Source organism: Schistocerca serialis, chromosome 6 (assembly GCF_023864345.2).
Source record: "Schistocerca serialis cubense isolate TAMUIC-IGC-003099 chromosome 6, iqSchSeri2.2, whole genome shotgun sequence".
Classification (NCBI taxonomy): domain Eukaryota; kingdom Metazoa; phylum Arthropoda; class Insecta; order Orthoptera; family Acrididae; genus Schistocerca; species Schistocerca serialis.
Window position 1 is genome coordinate 608,736,253 of NC_064643.1, and position 15,474 is coordinate 608,751,726.

At 38.2% G+C, this 15,474-nt stretch overlaps 1 protein-coding gene across 1 annotated transcript in view; it reads right to left on the reverse strand.

The window, feature by feature from the left end:
- Positions 1-208: 208 nt before the first annotated feature.
- The window catches only part of LOC126483861 (protein bicaudal D), a 110,302-nt gene continuing 95,036 nt past the window's right edge, over positions 209-15,474 (reverse strand). Inside the window, exon 13 of the mRNA XM_050107083.1 lies at positions 209-1,617. Coding sequence (XP_049963040.1) covers positions 1,468-1,617 — 150 coding nt within the window. The 3' untranslated portion in view covers positions 209-1,467. The remainder of the gene's footprint in view (positions 1,618-15,474) is intronic.

Genomic DNA, 15,474 nt, shown 5'->3' on the forward strand with positions numbered 1-15,474 from the left:
CAGTAATTAACATCATATTACTACCACCAAGAAAGGAATGAATGAGACACATAAAAAAAATTGAAAAATAATAGTCACAGGAACACAGTAATCCATTTTTGAACCATGGGTTTTCTTTATAGGCAATGTACAATTAAAAAGAGGATATATTAGCTATTCAGACATTCTTCCCTATTTTGCTATGTTCTTCCATTTCTAGCACATGCAGAAAAAAATTCTGCAATATATCTTACTATTTTTACGGTTCTGGGGAACTAGCACATTTTACATTGTTACCAAAGTACTGACACAATAAAACAAATAAAAAGGTAAGACAGCACACAGTATGAGTATTTACAAGGAATGCTCATGTACAATACACTAACAGATTCTATACAAGGATTTCATGATCAACAAATTTATGTATACAACAGCTTCAATATTTACAGCAATTGAATGGAAGGGTACGTTTATTTTGGCATGTTTTAGAAACCACCATTGAAAAGAGAGTCCATAACATATTTTCAAAGAAATAAATTATATGGATGAATCAAACAATGGATGAACAGACAAAATGCAAAGCCACTAGAACATGTGCCAAAGTCAGGTTTGGGGAGGGGGGGGGGGAGATATGAGATAGACAGGTAAAGATTCACTGCAACAGCTAGAAAGAATTTGCCTCATATAAAATTACATTATCTTCAAGTTGCTGCAGTTCAATATTATGCTTTAAGGAAACATTCGGTGTAAAAGTGGTTTGTGCAATAAGTTGAGCTGCTTAGCGGAAGCCATGATTAAGACAACCAGCAAGTAAATACATAAATAACTTCATCCATAAAAACAGGAAATTAAGAGGAATATCCTTATAGTCACGTTTCTTTGAACTATGTACTACCCAAAATCATATCTGCAAGATCCATCCAATGGTGGTTTGCATATATGGGCATTTTAAAACTGCCCACGGTAATTCAACGCAAATTGGTATTCTCAATATGAACTTGATGTCAGTTACACCAACTACCTAGGTTTTGCAGACTCATGGTCATGAAATTAGATTGCACTGATGCCTCATCAAATGTTGTACTCCACACAGAAATTTCACTGATGAGTTTAATTCTTCCTATTTATAATGGAAAACCATTACGCCTGGATTCAGAAGATGGTAAGATGCGTACATGTTGGCTGTCAACTAATTACGAAAACAATTGTTAAATACTTATCAGCTAACTAATATTTAGTACCACAAGAATTCTTGCTGATAACACGTACCACTCTAAAACTGCAATGTTAGCATATGACATGCCTAGTTCACACTATACAGGAAATATGAGGACACTGCCACAGCCAACGTAAAAGCCACATCCATAGCGATGTTTGTAATCTGTACTGAAATGTGTGTAGAGTTCACCACATGGAAGAGCTCCCAGCAAGTGCAAGGACACAGGTAAAAAGGCGTAGACGACCGCCAAAGCCATGTCGGAGGCGGGGCTAGAAATGATCTCGACCACCACTACTTGAGTGTGATCTGCTCCCTGGCTGAGGAAACCTAGGTTTGCTGCCACCTCGGCCCCCACCACCTATGCCTGGAGTTGTATGTGTATGAAGGTGTCTTCGAGCATTTCGCATCTCACGGTCAACCTGAAACATAAATATGTTATACCTTATTGTAGCGTCAGAATAATACATCAATGTTTAGAGGAAATAAAACACAAAAATTTATTATTTTCTCTTATTGACTAAGTATATTGCTTTCCCAGACCACAGTCTAAATTTTTTGAGAAAATGTACTTCCGAGTTTCATTTCAGTTATTACCACCTCAATAGTATTGTGTATCAAAAATTTTGTTAGTATGTGGACTACTGCTGTAAGAAGTAATGACTCTGGTAACAACCAATTCACACATCTTACAAGTTGATAATACATCTACAGTTGTGTTTTTCAAAATGTGTTACTGAAACCGAAGCAGAGGTTAACGAGCTAGGATCAATCAGATAGCAGTCCATGCAAGCAACTGCAATAGGACTGAAAACTTACAAAATACACAACTTGCTGAATGAGTCTCAATGCAAAAACATAATTGGGGTAAAAGTAGCATCAGGTGTACCACAAGAAAATATGACATGCCCCTTACTATTGATGATTTACATGAATGAGTGGCCATAAATGTCAGCAATTGTTCTCACAGACTGTTTTCAGATTATACAACTGTATAGTGGGAGGTCACCTAATTAGAAATTATTGTAAACTGCAAGAAGCCAAGTAAATACTCAATGCTTGGTGCAAAAACTGACATGTGAATGTGATGAAATATGTGTAAATATGTTAAAAGATCTGGTGTAGTTTGCCTGTACAATTGAAAAACAACTACTGAATTTGATAAATACTATAAAATATACAGGAGTACATACCTAGAGCAATTTAACAAGGATGACATCGCAAATATTCTAGTGGGGAAACAGTAGCCAGACAGATTCACTATAAAAACCCGAATGAAATTTGAATCCTCCATGAACGAAATAAACTAGGAAACTCTTCTACCATTTATTATGAATTACTGCAAATCACTCAGACACACTTATCATGGCCTTAAAGGAACACAGAGGACATGTTGAAAGAAAATCCATGCAGTTTCACATATTTTGTCTAGTAAGCAGCAAAGAGAATCACAGAGTACTTTTAAAAAATTCACTGGAATTAGCTCCTAGAATGATGATGTATTTCACATTATGTTTATTCTTTCTTTTCACATGTGAATGTTCCAAGACATATCAGCAAATACATTCTTTCCCACAGCACACATTCTTTTATGATGCTCACTATGATAAAATTAAGGGAAATTCAGGTATGTAGAAGTGTGTATCACCAGTCATTCTTTCCCTCTACCATCTGCAAATGGAATATGTATTGAGGGAGGAGGGAGTGGTGCACGTTCACTGTTACACGCTATGTTGCAGACAGTATTTTAAGCACACGAAGAGCAAATAAAGGTAGCAGCAAATCCTAAAACTAGAATCAAACTAGTAAGGAGATTCTCTGAGTAGCATGGGCAATACTATGTACTAACGCAATTTCTTCTTTTGTAGGCAACAATGAACAGTGACATATATTGATGATTTTTATATATTCATGAAATGGTCAGCTTCAGGGGTGATCTACAATGAGTGGTAACTGATGAAATCTTCACAAGTCAAGATCATTAAAAAAGCATTTTATTGGATGACTAGTTTCGACAGTGCTATGCTGTCATCATTGAATCTTATGCTTTTGTATTTTTACAACATATTATCCATACTGAAGTAATTTCTTGTTAAAGAAGTTTAGAAAGAAACAAAGTCACATTCAATATTTACTCCCAAATGAAACAATGAAATTATTCCATTACAACTTCTTCTAGTTTCTGAAAGCAGCAGTGTTGAAAAATAAAATGCTAAACAGAAAAAGTGTATTTGCGCTGTTGTTATCTAAAGTGTCTTTGGTTCGGAAATCAGTGAACTATACAGTCATAAAAACTTTCATACCTCATTCAGAAAAAACTATAGAAAACATAAATAAAATTTGGATACAGCATCGTACTTTTCAATAGTTATTTGCTTCCACTTGATAAAAGTTGATGTACAGGGTGTCCATAAAGGAATGTTCCACTTTTGATGGTATAATATAACGGTTTAATTTACATTACTTACAATGGATCAGACATCAAATTGCAGAAAAGTAACTTAGATTTTCTTAAAAACATGCACCTTTAGTTACACAGCACACATCCAACCTAAAATCCAAATAGTCCCAAAAGCCACATTGGAAAAAATTGCATGGTGTGAGGTAAAAAATTGCATGGCATGAGGTCAGGTGAATGTGGAATCCATTGTCGTATTGACCATTATGAGAAACTCAGTGGTCAGTAACTTCAACATTGAACAACATCCATATAAAAAGATGACATTGGGGAGGGGCTCCATCATATTGACAAATAAAGTTCTGAGGTTCACATTCTAACTGGGGAAAGAGCCACTCTTGCAACACCCCAGATAAGCCTCATCTATAAGGGAACTAAAAAAAAAAATGTTTAATTTTGGGCAGCCTCTTCAATAATGTACAAGTTCATGAGGAGGTTCGAACATTATGGGTAATTTGCCTTCCCATTTAAATGAAAAGTTGCTTCATCACTGAACACCAATGATCAAGGAAGTCATCTCCCTCCTGCAACACTTCACTTGCAAAGTTATGACATACACCACAGCTGTCTGGTTTTAAAGCATGTACCAACTGTAACTGGTATGGATACATGTGTAAACATGTTCCTAAAACCTTCCTTGCTGTCAACTTTGGCAACTGAAGTTCTTGACTTGCTTTCTGAACAGACTTTCTTAGGATTACAAAGGCAAGCTGCTCTGACAGGTTAAACTTCCTCTTCAGACACTATTGGTCTCCTCATGCTTTTTCCTTTACACACACATCAAAAATGGTTAAAATGGCTCTAAGCAATATGGAACTTAACATCTGAGGTCATCAGTCCCACAGACTTAGAACTACATAAACCTAACTAACCTAAGGACATCACACACTTCCATGCCCAAGGCAGGATTCGAACCTGCAACCATAGCAGCCCAGCCGTGTGGTTTTGGACTGCAGTGCCTAGAACCGCTCGGCCACAGCGGCCGTCTACACACACATCCAGTCGTTTCATACTGACTACACCAACAGCGGATGTTGTTGCCACAAAGGGGATCACAAATAAATTTAATGAAATGCACAATGAACTATAATTACAGAATCACTCTAAGCAAACTGCAGAACAAAAAGCTCCTTGTACTCAGGAGTCACCATTTTGCGTACCTACTGCTGCATGAGGAGAAAAAAAAGCAGTACTTGTGAATGCGCTTATCTAAAACGGTTTGAATTACTCTTGAATAGTGACCTTGAACCAACCCACTACAATGCCTATAGCTGATGACACTATTAAAATTTATAACTGGGAGACTTTTTTATGGTCACCCTATATTTACATATCAAAATACTGATGATTTATCCAAATATGGCATTGCAAATGAACCAAGAATATTTTATCCAAGGGCATTGGTTACCCCAATTAAATTTCTTAATCAATGGCAGAACCGCGTTTATTGTCAAAAACTAATTTTATATCAGAGCTGTGCTCTTGAATACCAAACACACAGCATTAAGGTAGAGAACTGCACTGCTGCCATATTACACATTTCCCTCAAGCCACGTTTGTTTACATAAAAACCAAAATACTTAAAGCAATACAGTATTTACACAATTACTTCCATTATGGTATATTAATTCAGTTTCCTGCTAAAATTTGCTCTCTTAGGTACATGTATACACTATAATGTTAAATGCAGTATATTAATGATTTTCAGAAAAAGAAATGTTTCACTGTTTTTGCGGTGTTATTGTCAGCATCACATTTTCGACAGAACTGTTCAGTACCATCCACTGTTTTATTCAGTTGAATGAGCATCTAAATAGCTGCACACATTTTTCATAATGTTCCGCATTCTGATATAATGTGGACAGGAACTGCAATGCTGATGTCACTGTCAAATTTGTCGTCTACGTTGATGAGAACTTTGGAGCTTTGAATGATCTCATAAACAGGATTCTACAGTCACCACAGCTACCATCACCACTCCTGCTGCTGCCGCCGCCACTGCCGCCGCCGCCGCCGCCGCCGCCGCCGCCGCCGCCGCCGCCGCCGCCACCACCACCACCACCACCACCACCACCACCACCGACTGCATATAGTGACACTGTAGGGCAGTCTAACAAGGCAGAAACTGCTCTGTTTCAATATCTGCTGATTTTTGAGATGCCAATGAATCTGGTACTTCAGCAAATCTTGCAGGGTGAAATCAATTTTCAGTCATCTGTGGGGTCACCAAATTATATGCAAAGGGCAAAATATGTAATCCATATAATAAACTGATAGAGAAATAATCTTTTGATTTGTTTCTGAATAAATATCTTCAAGATCAATTGCTTCAAATAGTGAAAATTCAAGTTTGTGTGTAATGATGTGATCACATCACTGTAGCATGCTTGTATTTAGAGGATGAATATAAACTTCATAGCTTTTAATTTAGTATTTAGGTGTTCCAGGTGAATATTAACAATAATTGTGATTTTGCACTTGTTATAATAATTGTTTATCCTAGCTGAAAATCCATATAGTGAACACAGCAGCCACCATTCATGCTATTTTATGCACTGTCTCTGCAAATGGTATTTTATTACATTTTTGAACCATCATGGTTTTTAAATTATTCCAAGGACAAATAATGATAACTGCCTGATCCCTCTGAATTACATACTATCAGTAATGCAATTCTTTCCTTAGAGAATTTCTCTCCTGAACATGACTGTCACTTAAACCATAATTTCATGAGTAAAATAAGCAATTTCATTGGTGCCGGAGAAATCTTTTGTCTTAGATTTTCAAGTACTAAAGGCATTGTGGACTAGTTAACAGTATGTATGTGAGTTTAAACAGTATTAATAATTTTAAGTTAGCTAGCAGCTTCTGTAGGAGTAAGAAATCTCGTGGAAGCTCCTGTATTCTTGTTGACTCTTCAGTAATTTGTAAAGCAGGAGAAAATTTTAATTATTTAAATGACGAGAGTGTGTTTGAGAAGTGCTCTATAGAGTTAAGCGTTCTGAATACAGCGATTACAGTAATTTATAGAATTACTGGTTGTGCTGTAACAAAAGTGTTCTTAGCTATGGAAAAAGTTGTCATTATAGCAAACTTCAACTTAAATGTATTAATTGAAAGCAGTGACTCAAAAATCAGAAATCTGACAACATTTTAAACTTTTCTGAAGGTATTAGAGAATACAGCAGGTCAGTGATCTGCATTGATAATATTATTATGAATTACCAGTTTGAAAATGAAAATAAGCACTACTTAGGTCTAGGTACTTTGGATCATGCAGCTATGTTAACCGTATTCCCAAAAGAAGATCAATTAAACCCCCCAGAAATGCACATAAAAATGAATTTCAGTAAAAATAAGATGGATTTATTCTGCAGTAAACTAAGTATTGTAAGCTGTTCTGTAGATCATTACAGTTCAAGTGCCATAAACTACGACAAATTCTTAAATTAAATATATATATATATATATATATATATATATATATATATATATATATATATATATATATATATAATAAATATTTTCCTTCTAGATCTTTGCAAAAGAAAGTAACAAGTAAACTAAACCAGATTATACAAGGAATAAAAATGTGTAGTGGCAGAAAAGGAGAACTGCACAATGAGTTAAAATCAAACGGAAATTCTGATCTTGACAATGTTATGAAAAGGTTAGATTGCTACTCACCAAACATAGGAGATGTTGAGTCACAGACAGGCACAACAAACAGTCTGCTATACATGTGAGCTTTTGACCAAGAGGTCTTATTCTAAAACAGAAACATACACAAACAACTCACACACATGACAACTGTCTCTGGCCACTGATGTTGGACTGCAAACAACTGCACCTGATGGGAGAAGCAATCTGGGTGGTGCAGTTAAGGAGGAGGCTGGGGCAGGAAAGGGGAGGGGAGCAGAGGGGAGGGATAATAGGGTAGGAGTGGGGGATGCTGTAATCTTTGTACGTTAGAGGACGTCAGGGACATGGTGGGGTAGGATAGGGCTGCTACTAGGTGCAGTCAGGTGGTTTGAGAAAGAGTGGAGGGTGAAAGGGGAGTGGAAAGAAGGGCAAAAAAAATTGTTGGAATAAAAGACTGTGTAGTGCTGGAGTGGGAGCATGGAAGGGGATAGGTGGATGAAGGAAAAGAATGAAAGAAGGTTGAGACCAGGGGGGATTACATGAACATGGGATATATGGCAGCGAGAGTTCCTAACTGTGCAAACAAGAAAAGCTGCCTTTGGTAGGAAGGATCCAGAGAGCAAACACTGTGAACCAGTCACAGAATTGAGGCTCATCGTGTTCGGCAGCATGTTCAGCAACGGGTGGTCCAGCTGTCTCTGGGCCACAGATTGTCAGTGGCCATTCACATGTACAGACAGCTTTTTGGTTGCCACACCCTCAAATAGAATGCAGCACAGCAGCTGCAGCTTAGTTTGTACATCACATGACTGCTTTCACAGTTAGTACTGCCTCTGATGGGATAGGTGATGCTTGTGACTGGACTGGAGTAACTGATGGTGGGAGAATGTATGGGACTGGTCTTGCATCTAGGTCTATTACAAGTACATGAACCGTGAGACAAGATGCTGGGAGAAGGGCTAGAATAGGGATATCCTGTACATTCAGTGAGCAGCAAAATGCCACTGTCTGAAGAGTGGGTAGGATATTCCTCCCTTCAGAGCACGACAGGATGTATTCCAAACCCTGGCAGGGAATGAGTTTCAGTTTCTCCAGTCCTGGGTGATACTGAATCATGTGGGGAGTGTGAGAGTGGACAGTGGGAATGTAGGACTTGGTAGGTGACTGGAGCGACAAGGCACTGGAGATCTGTTTCTATATACGGTTGGGAGGGTTAATTTAGGTCTGTGAAGGTCTCAGTGAGACTCTTGGTATATTTGGAGTGGGTCTGCTCATGACTACAGATGTGGCAGCAACAGATGGCTTGGCTGTACAAAAAAACTTCTTAATATGGAATGAAAGGCAGCTGTTAAAGTGGAGGAACTGCTGGCAGTTGGTAGATTTGACATAGATGGACGTACTGAGGCAGCCATCTTTGAGGTAGAGGTCAACATAGAGGAAGGTAGCTTGTTGGGTTGAGGAGGGCCAGATGAAACAAATGGGGGAGAGGTTATTCAGATTCTGGAGGAATGTAGGTAGGGTGTTGGCCCACATCACAAAAATATCAATCAATCTGAACCAGATGAGGGGTTTGGGATTCTGGGTGTTTGGGAAAGATTCCTCTTGATAGACTATGAATAGGATGACAAAGGATGGTGCTATGTGGGTGCCTATTTTGTACCATGGATTTGTATGTAGGTAACTCCTTCAAAGATGAAGTAATTGTGGGTGATGGTGGCCATGGTGACTAGGAAGGAGATTGTTGGTTTGCAATCAGTCAGGCACTGGGAAAGTTAGTGTTCAATAGTGACAAGGCCATGGGTATTAGGGATGTTAGTGCAGAAGGAGGTGGTCTCATCCTTTCCGAAGGCCTTAACTTTCACCCCACTTCCAAAGTTAATCATGTTCGACTTGTTAAAGATCTTCTCTCCTTCTACATTTTCCTACAGTGGGAACACTTTTTTGCCAATAACCCTAACAATCAGACTCAACCCTGCTATCCCCCCCCCCCCCTCCCCAACCCAGACTTGTCCCTACTCCCACCACCAAGATTGCTTCTCCCATCAGGTGAGGTTGCTTGCTGTCCGGCCTCAATGCCCAGAGACAGTGGGCATGTGTGTGTGTGTGTGTGTGTGTGTGTGTGTGTGTGTGTGTGTGTGTGTGTGTGTGTGTGTGCGCGCGCGCACACACACTTGTGTTTTATATTTTGGAAGAAGGCGCCTCTTCACCGAAATCTCAGATGTACAGCACTCTTTCTGTTGCACCTGTCTGCTGTTCACCGCATGGAGGAGACCCTGAGTTGCAATCTATCATTTTCACAATACTGTCGTTACTCCATCCTGGTTTTTCTGTTGTTAGAAATGCTGATTTTGTTATACTAGTACTATAAAGCTGTATTCAGAAAAGTTGAAGTGGCAGGAAAAAAAAAAAAGGCAAATAGTGTATTCATCCTGAAACACAGAAATAAGACAAAAGTAGTGTGACCTGTTCAGTCAAGATTAGGAGCTGCAGTCAAAAGTCAAGAGATTTTGAGAATTAGATTTGAAAATGATACTACAGTAAATCCACCTCAGATGTCAAATTGTGTCAATGAATTCTTCTTAAAATTAATGAGACCAATATAAAAATGGCAGCCTATTAAGATCAGGCAAATTTCTTAAGCTTTGAAAACATCCAGAACATATCTTTTAAACTACTGGAAAAAAAAATCACCCAACAGAATGTGGAAAATAAAATATAATTTTTAAAAAACTTAGCCTCATCTGGATGGGTTCAAATACCCACATCTGTAATCAAGAGTGTCTATAATACCACTTCACAACCAGAGTCGGTTATTGTAAATCAGTCTTTTGAGACAGGTTGTTTTCCAAATGTATTGAACTATGCCGAGATAAAACCTTTTTTCAAAAAGGTTTCAACAGAGGATATGAGGAATTATTTTTTAACCACAAAATTGCATTTCAACAGGGATGCAAATGCTATCAATGAGTTTATTAAAAAATATACTTCACTTTAGATAAGGATAAAAAAGTCAAAGGAATATTCTATGATCTAATTAAAGCTTGAACTACTCCTTAATTCTCTACTAATTACAGATATGTGGAATTAGGGGCACTGCTTTACAATGGTTCAAGTCTTACATAACACATAGGAAATAAAGAAAAATTGTAACTTCAGTTTCAAACAGTAACACCCCAAATTGGAAAACAATTTTCCAAGGAGTTCCACAAGGGTTGAAAGTGGGTCCCTATTTGTTCCTTTTCTGTGTAAATAACATACCAATGCTATTGATGTCCATTCAAGTTTATTTGCTGATGACACATCAGTTCTAACTAAAAATGTGATTCCTGAAAGAGTGTCAAAAATACTTTTAAAAAAGGACTTGAATCTTGGTTCCATCAAAATGGACTGAAACTCAATGTTACTACTATCAAAATTATGCTAAATGGTTAGCTTGGAATGAAATAAAGGTAACTTTCAATAATCAGGATTCACAAGAAGAAAACCATGTAGAGTTCTACCATTGCCACTTTGAGGCATTTATTCATCAAATCTTTTGGGGAAATTTAGCAAATTTCACAAGACTCCTCGCATTACAAAAGAAAATCATTACAAACGTGTGTTGCCAAAAATTGGATATACTGCCGATGCTATTAAAAAATTAAAATACTATCTATTCCTTTCCTTTGCACAAAGAAGGTAGTGTTGTTCTTATATAAAAATCAGTATACACATCACTCTTTCCATTTTGACTGCAACTACAGCACTCACAGCAGACAGAATTCTAAACTCTCAACACACTCTATGCCCAAACACAAGAATATATAGTGCTAGAAAATTACAATGAAGTGACAAGCAGTAACATAATATGACTTCGTAGGCTTTCTGGACATTATAAGTCTTTGAAGTCTCTTTGGGTTTACTGCCGGATCCTAAAATCAATATTTTGGTGATCAAACTGTTTGCCACCTTCAGGAGAATGCTGTTTCTGCTGCTAAGTCCTGCTGAGAACTGATCAGTTCTCAGTGGGACTCAGCAGCAGAAACAGAATTCTCCCGAAGACGGCAAACAGTTGGATCACCGAAATACTGAATCTAGTTGATTTTAGGATTCAGCAGCAAACCCAAAGATACTTTCAAGGCAGTAATATATTTGACACTGAGCTTGGTTCACTGAAAGTATTACTCTTTACTCTTCTGGTGGAAAATTGTTATTATTCTAGTGAAGAATTCACTGAAGACAGTTTATCAGTTTTAGCAAGATAATTATACATTTTATTTTTTTGTATACTGGAAACCGTAGTATGTATCTCAGCAGCATTATTTCACAAATGCATATAAAATACATCAAATTAAGTGATCTGAAAATCGTATGTTATGAGACGAATAAATCACATCTCACACTGGAACCAACCAGTAGTCACAATTGTTAATATTTTGTTGTCTTTACAGCAAATATTTCATAATACTGTACTGTTTCTTTTCCTACAAAGTTCCAACTAATCTGGATTTTCAGAAAATTTTGTATCCATTTGTTTTGCTGTTTCATTTACAACTTACAAGCAATAAAGATCCTGAGCATTCTGAGACATACTAGTGCATTTCTGAACAAAACAAGTAAAGCAGCCTCTACATCTTTGCATTTACCCATTCCCTCTGACTCGAACACACTACACTCAAACACTGAAATAATCTGATCACTATTTTTCCATTAACTGCCTTAAGCAGCTCCATTTACATTTTAAGAGAAATAGCAGTTTATTCTCATCTCGGTTTCTCTGCCATCACTTGTAAAAAATGAATTTATTGTACATGTACTTAAAACAAAAACATGAAAGAATTGTGACTCACAATTCACTGATTTCGACACACAATATGCAAATTCTGAAACACCTAACAACAAGAGGCAACACAGCAACAATAAGAACCATCATTTACATTGTTTGGTATAGTGAGAAGGGGGGCAAAGAAAAAACATAACTGGGTGATGACATGACTGCAGAAAGTATATTTGTTCATACAAGAATCAAAGTCTCTGTGTTTCAAAGAATTATGTGTATCATAGTAAAAGAAAAAAGTATGAAATGACATGATTTCGTTTCAACTGGAGTATTATTTTGTGTCAACCAGTTTTTCATATTAAACATTTTTCACTATTTACATGAAAAACATAGCAACAATGTGCTCTGAAATCATTACAAAACTGGTGCAGGAAAGAGGACCTAAAAGTTTGTCCCATGAAAACTGTTGTTCATGAGGAAGTGTATCTAGGACACAAACTGGAATCTTAAGCTTTTCAACAAAATTCCACCAGTGAAGTAGCTAGGGATAACCCTGGATGCAAAACTACCATGGGCCCCTCATATAAAGAATATAAGTTCCAAGGCAAAAGGTATCCTTATGTGCAGTAGAAAGACGTGTGGTAAAAACTGAGTTATATGCGGGGCTGTACCAAGTGTGTGGTGAGATTGGCCACTGCCAAGGGTGCAAGCACAGAAGGGACACACAAACTGACCAGAAAGAAAACAAAAAAGAAAGATGGTTTAAGAACTAACTGGGAGTACAATGAGAATTCTTCTACACCTTGTGTTCCTGTCTTTCTACCCATGAGAAGGAAGCATTTCTCTGCAAGTGGAAACGCGAACTGTTCTCACAGTGTCATTTTGTCCGAGAAGCATCACAAAAAAAAATTACTGTTATCAAATAGATGACTATCAATAATGTAGTTTATGTGACAACAGCTGCTGCTTACACAGCTCGATCATGTTCAACAATGGAATTCTTGCTACAACTTAGCTAGAATATTGTAGGATCTCAAAGGTCAGTGAGCATCTGCTGAAGCAAACACACTATTTGACTGAAAGCTTCCACTTTTTGCTGATTTTTGTCAAATGATAGCAGTGATGTTATTACAGCCGGATTGCTTCAAAGCACTTGATACACAAATAACTGAAATGGAAAGCAGATTTCACATATTATAAAATTCTCACGAGCTTCCAGCTGTGTGAAGGGTTAAAATCCACGAGCTTTTGACCTTGTCCTCAGCCGATGTCGAGTGGTGACCAGTATTGACGTATCGATTTTTTGCCCCCCCCCCCCTCCCCCCCTCTGCTGCTACTGTCCTTATATAGTGGTGCTGCCTTCTGTGGCATCACTGTTGCTTGCTCCTGCTCCAATACCACATAAGGTAATGTTTCCTTGTGCACCCACTGCACCTGCTTCAGCTCTCCGATGGTTGGATCCCATGCCATGTGTAACCGTAGGTCACCATCTTTATTGAGGAAGTCATCACGAACTTTTATCTCAGTCGCTTCTTTAATTATGCTATCCCATAAACTACTAGTCTGTGTAATAACTGATGTCACTGCAAATGCAATACAATATCACTGGTTTCTCAGGATACTGAAAGCAAAAGCATCTCTCATGTACTGCTGTTCAGGAGCCCGCACGAAACTGTCCACATCCACATGATATTTTATATACTCCTGGCCTTCTGAGGCCTACATCATCTTTCACATGCCTCATGAGTTGTCAATTTTTTTTTAGAGCCCTGAAGAAAAAACAGATTTTATCTCTCTTTAGGAGTTGGCTAAACTTTCCTGTTACTGAGCCACAAAATGCTAAGAAGCTTCTTCAAGTCCTCCTTGGGGTCCTTCTGCTTCTGTGTTTTTGGAAAGATGGCTTGCGACATCTGGTGGTTGATGTAGCTGTTTTCCTTAAATACTTTCTGTAAGTGGCCCAGTTCCTCCAGCAGGTCTTCAGCACGTAAGATGGCTTCCGCTCGATGCACCAAGGTCCTCAGAACAGACTGTTTCTGTGACAAATGGTGGTAACTGTTAGTGTGCCGATATTAGTGGGTGGGTTTCCAGAAGAAACTGTAGCTGAAACATCAATTTGCTTTATGCCAGATGAGGACACCAAGAAAAGCAAGGCAGCACCAGTCTCTACCTCCATCATGAACTTGATGTTTTGGGTATTGTTGATGTGGTCCAAGAATTCTCCGAGCTATTCATGACCATGAGACCAGACAGCAAATGTGCCATTGACATAATGATAAATCAACTAGGCTTTGGAGGAGTCGTGTCCAAGGTAATGTCCTCAAAGTGCTCCATAAATGGGTTGACTATAACTGGAGCTAATGAGCTCCCCATCACAATGCCATCTGTATGATTAAAATATTCTCTATCATACAAAAAATATGACGACGTCCGAATGTGCCTGAATAAATCCACAAAAGTGCCATCAAAAAAGTGGGAAAGCAGATCTATGGAATCATAGTTGGGTATGTGCTTGAATAAATAGCATCACATCAAAGCTGACCTTAATATCTCCTTCTCGAAGATGCAGGAATTAATGCAGCTGATGAAGTCAGTCATATTCTTGACATGATGCACACAATGATCAATGTGGAGATCAAGGAGGCTGGCCAGATATTTTGTGAGTCTGTTAAGTCAGCGATCCAATGCTGCTCACAATAAGACATAGAGCTTTGTTCTTCTCGTGAACCATTGGAAGGCCACAGAATGCAGGTGGTTGACATATCCAAGAGAGATTTTTAATAACATTCTCTTCCAGTTAAGAACACTTGAGAAGCTCCAACATCTTCCTCATTATTCTAGATGTTGCATCCCACGAAAAGTTTTGATACATAATCCAGCATCAACCAAATCTTTGTGTCAGTCAAATTAAATGCCTGTGTCTTGGAGGAGGATGCATCATGGTCAGCTTTGGCCTGGTGTCATTATTCATGTGCGTTCCCAACCTCTATTGCAGATATATGCTCTCCCAGTTATTATGTGGCACTGTTGAGGATTTATTTAACCACACTCTGCCAAAATTGCATTTTTTTGTAAGATGGAAATTATTTTAATCAAATGGATGGCATAGAATTGGGGAGCCCAAAAGCTCCAGTTATAATCAAACTGTTTATGGAGCACTCTGAGGACATTGCCCTGGACGTGGCTCCTGCAAAGCCCAGTTGCTTTTATCATTTGGTCAATGACACGTTCAGTGTCTGGTCTCATGGACATGAAAAGCTGAGAGAATTCTTGGACCACATCTACAATATCCCTAACATTGTCAAGTTCACAATGGAAGTAGAGACTAATGGTGCCTTGCCTTTGCATTCCTTGACGCCTGCGTCCACCTTAAAGCAAATGGGTGTCTCAACCACATTGTTTACCAGAAACCCATCCACATGG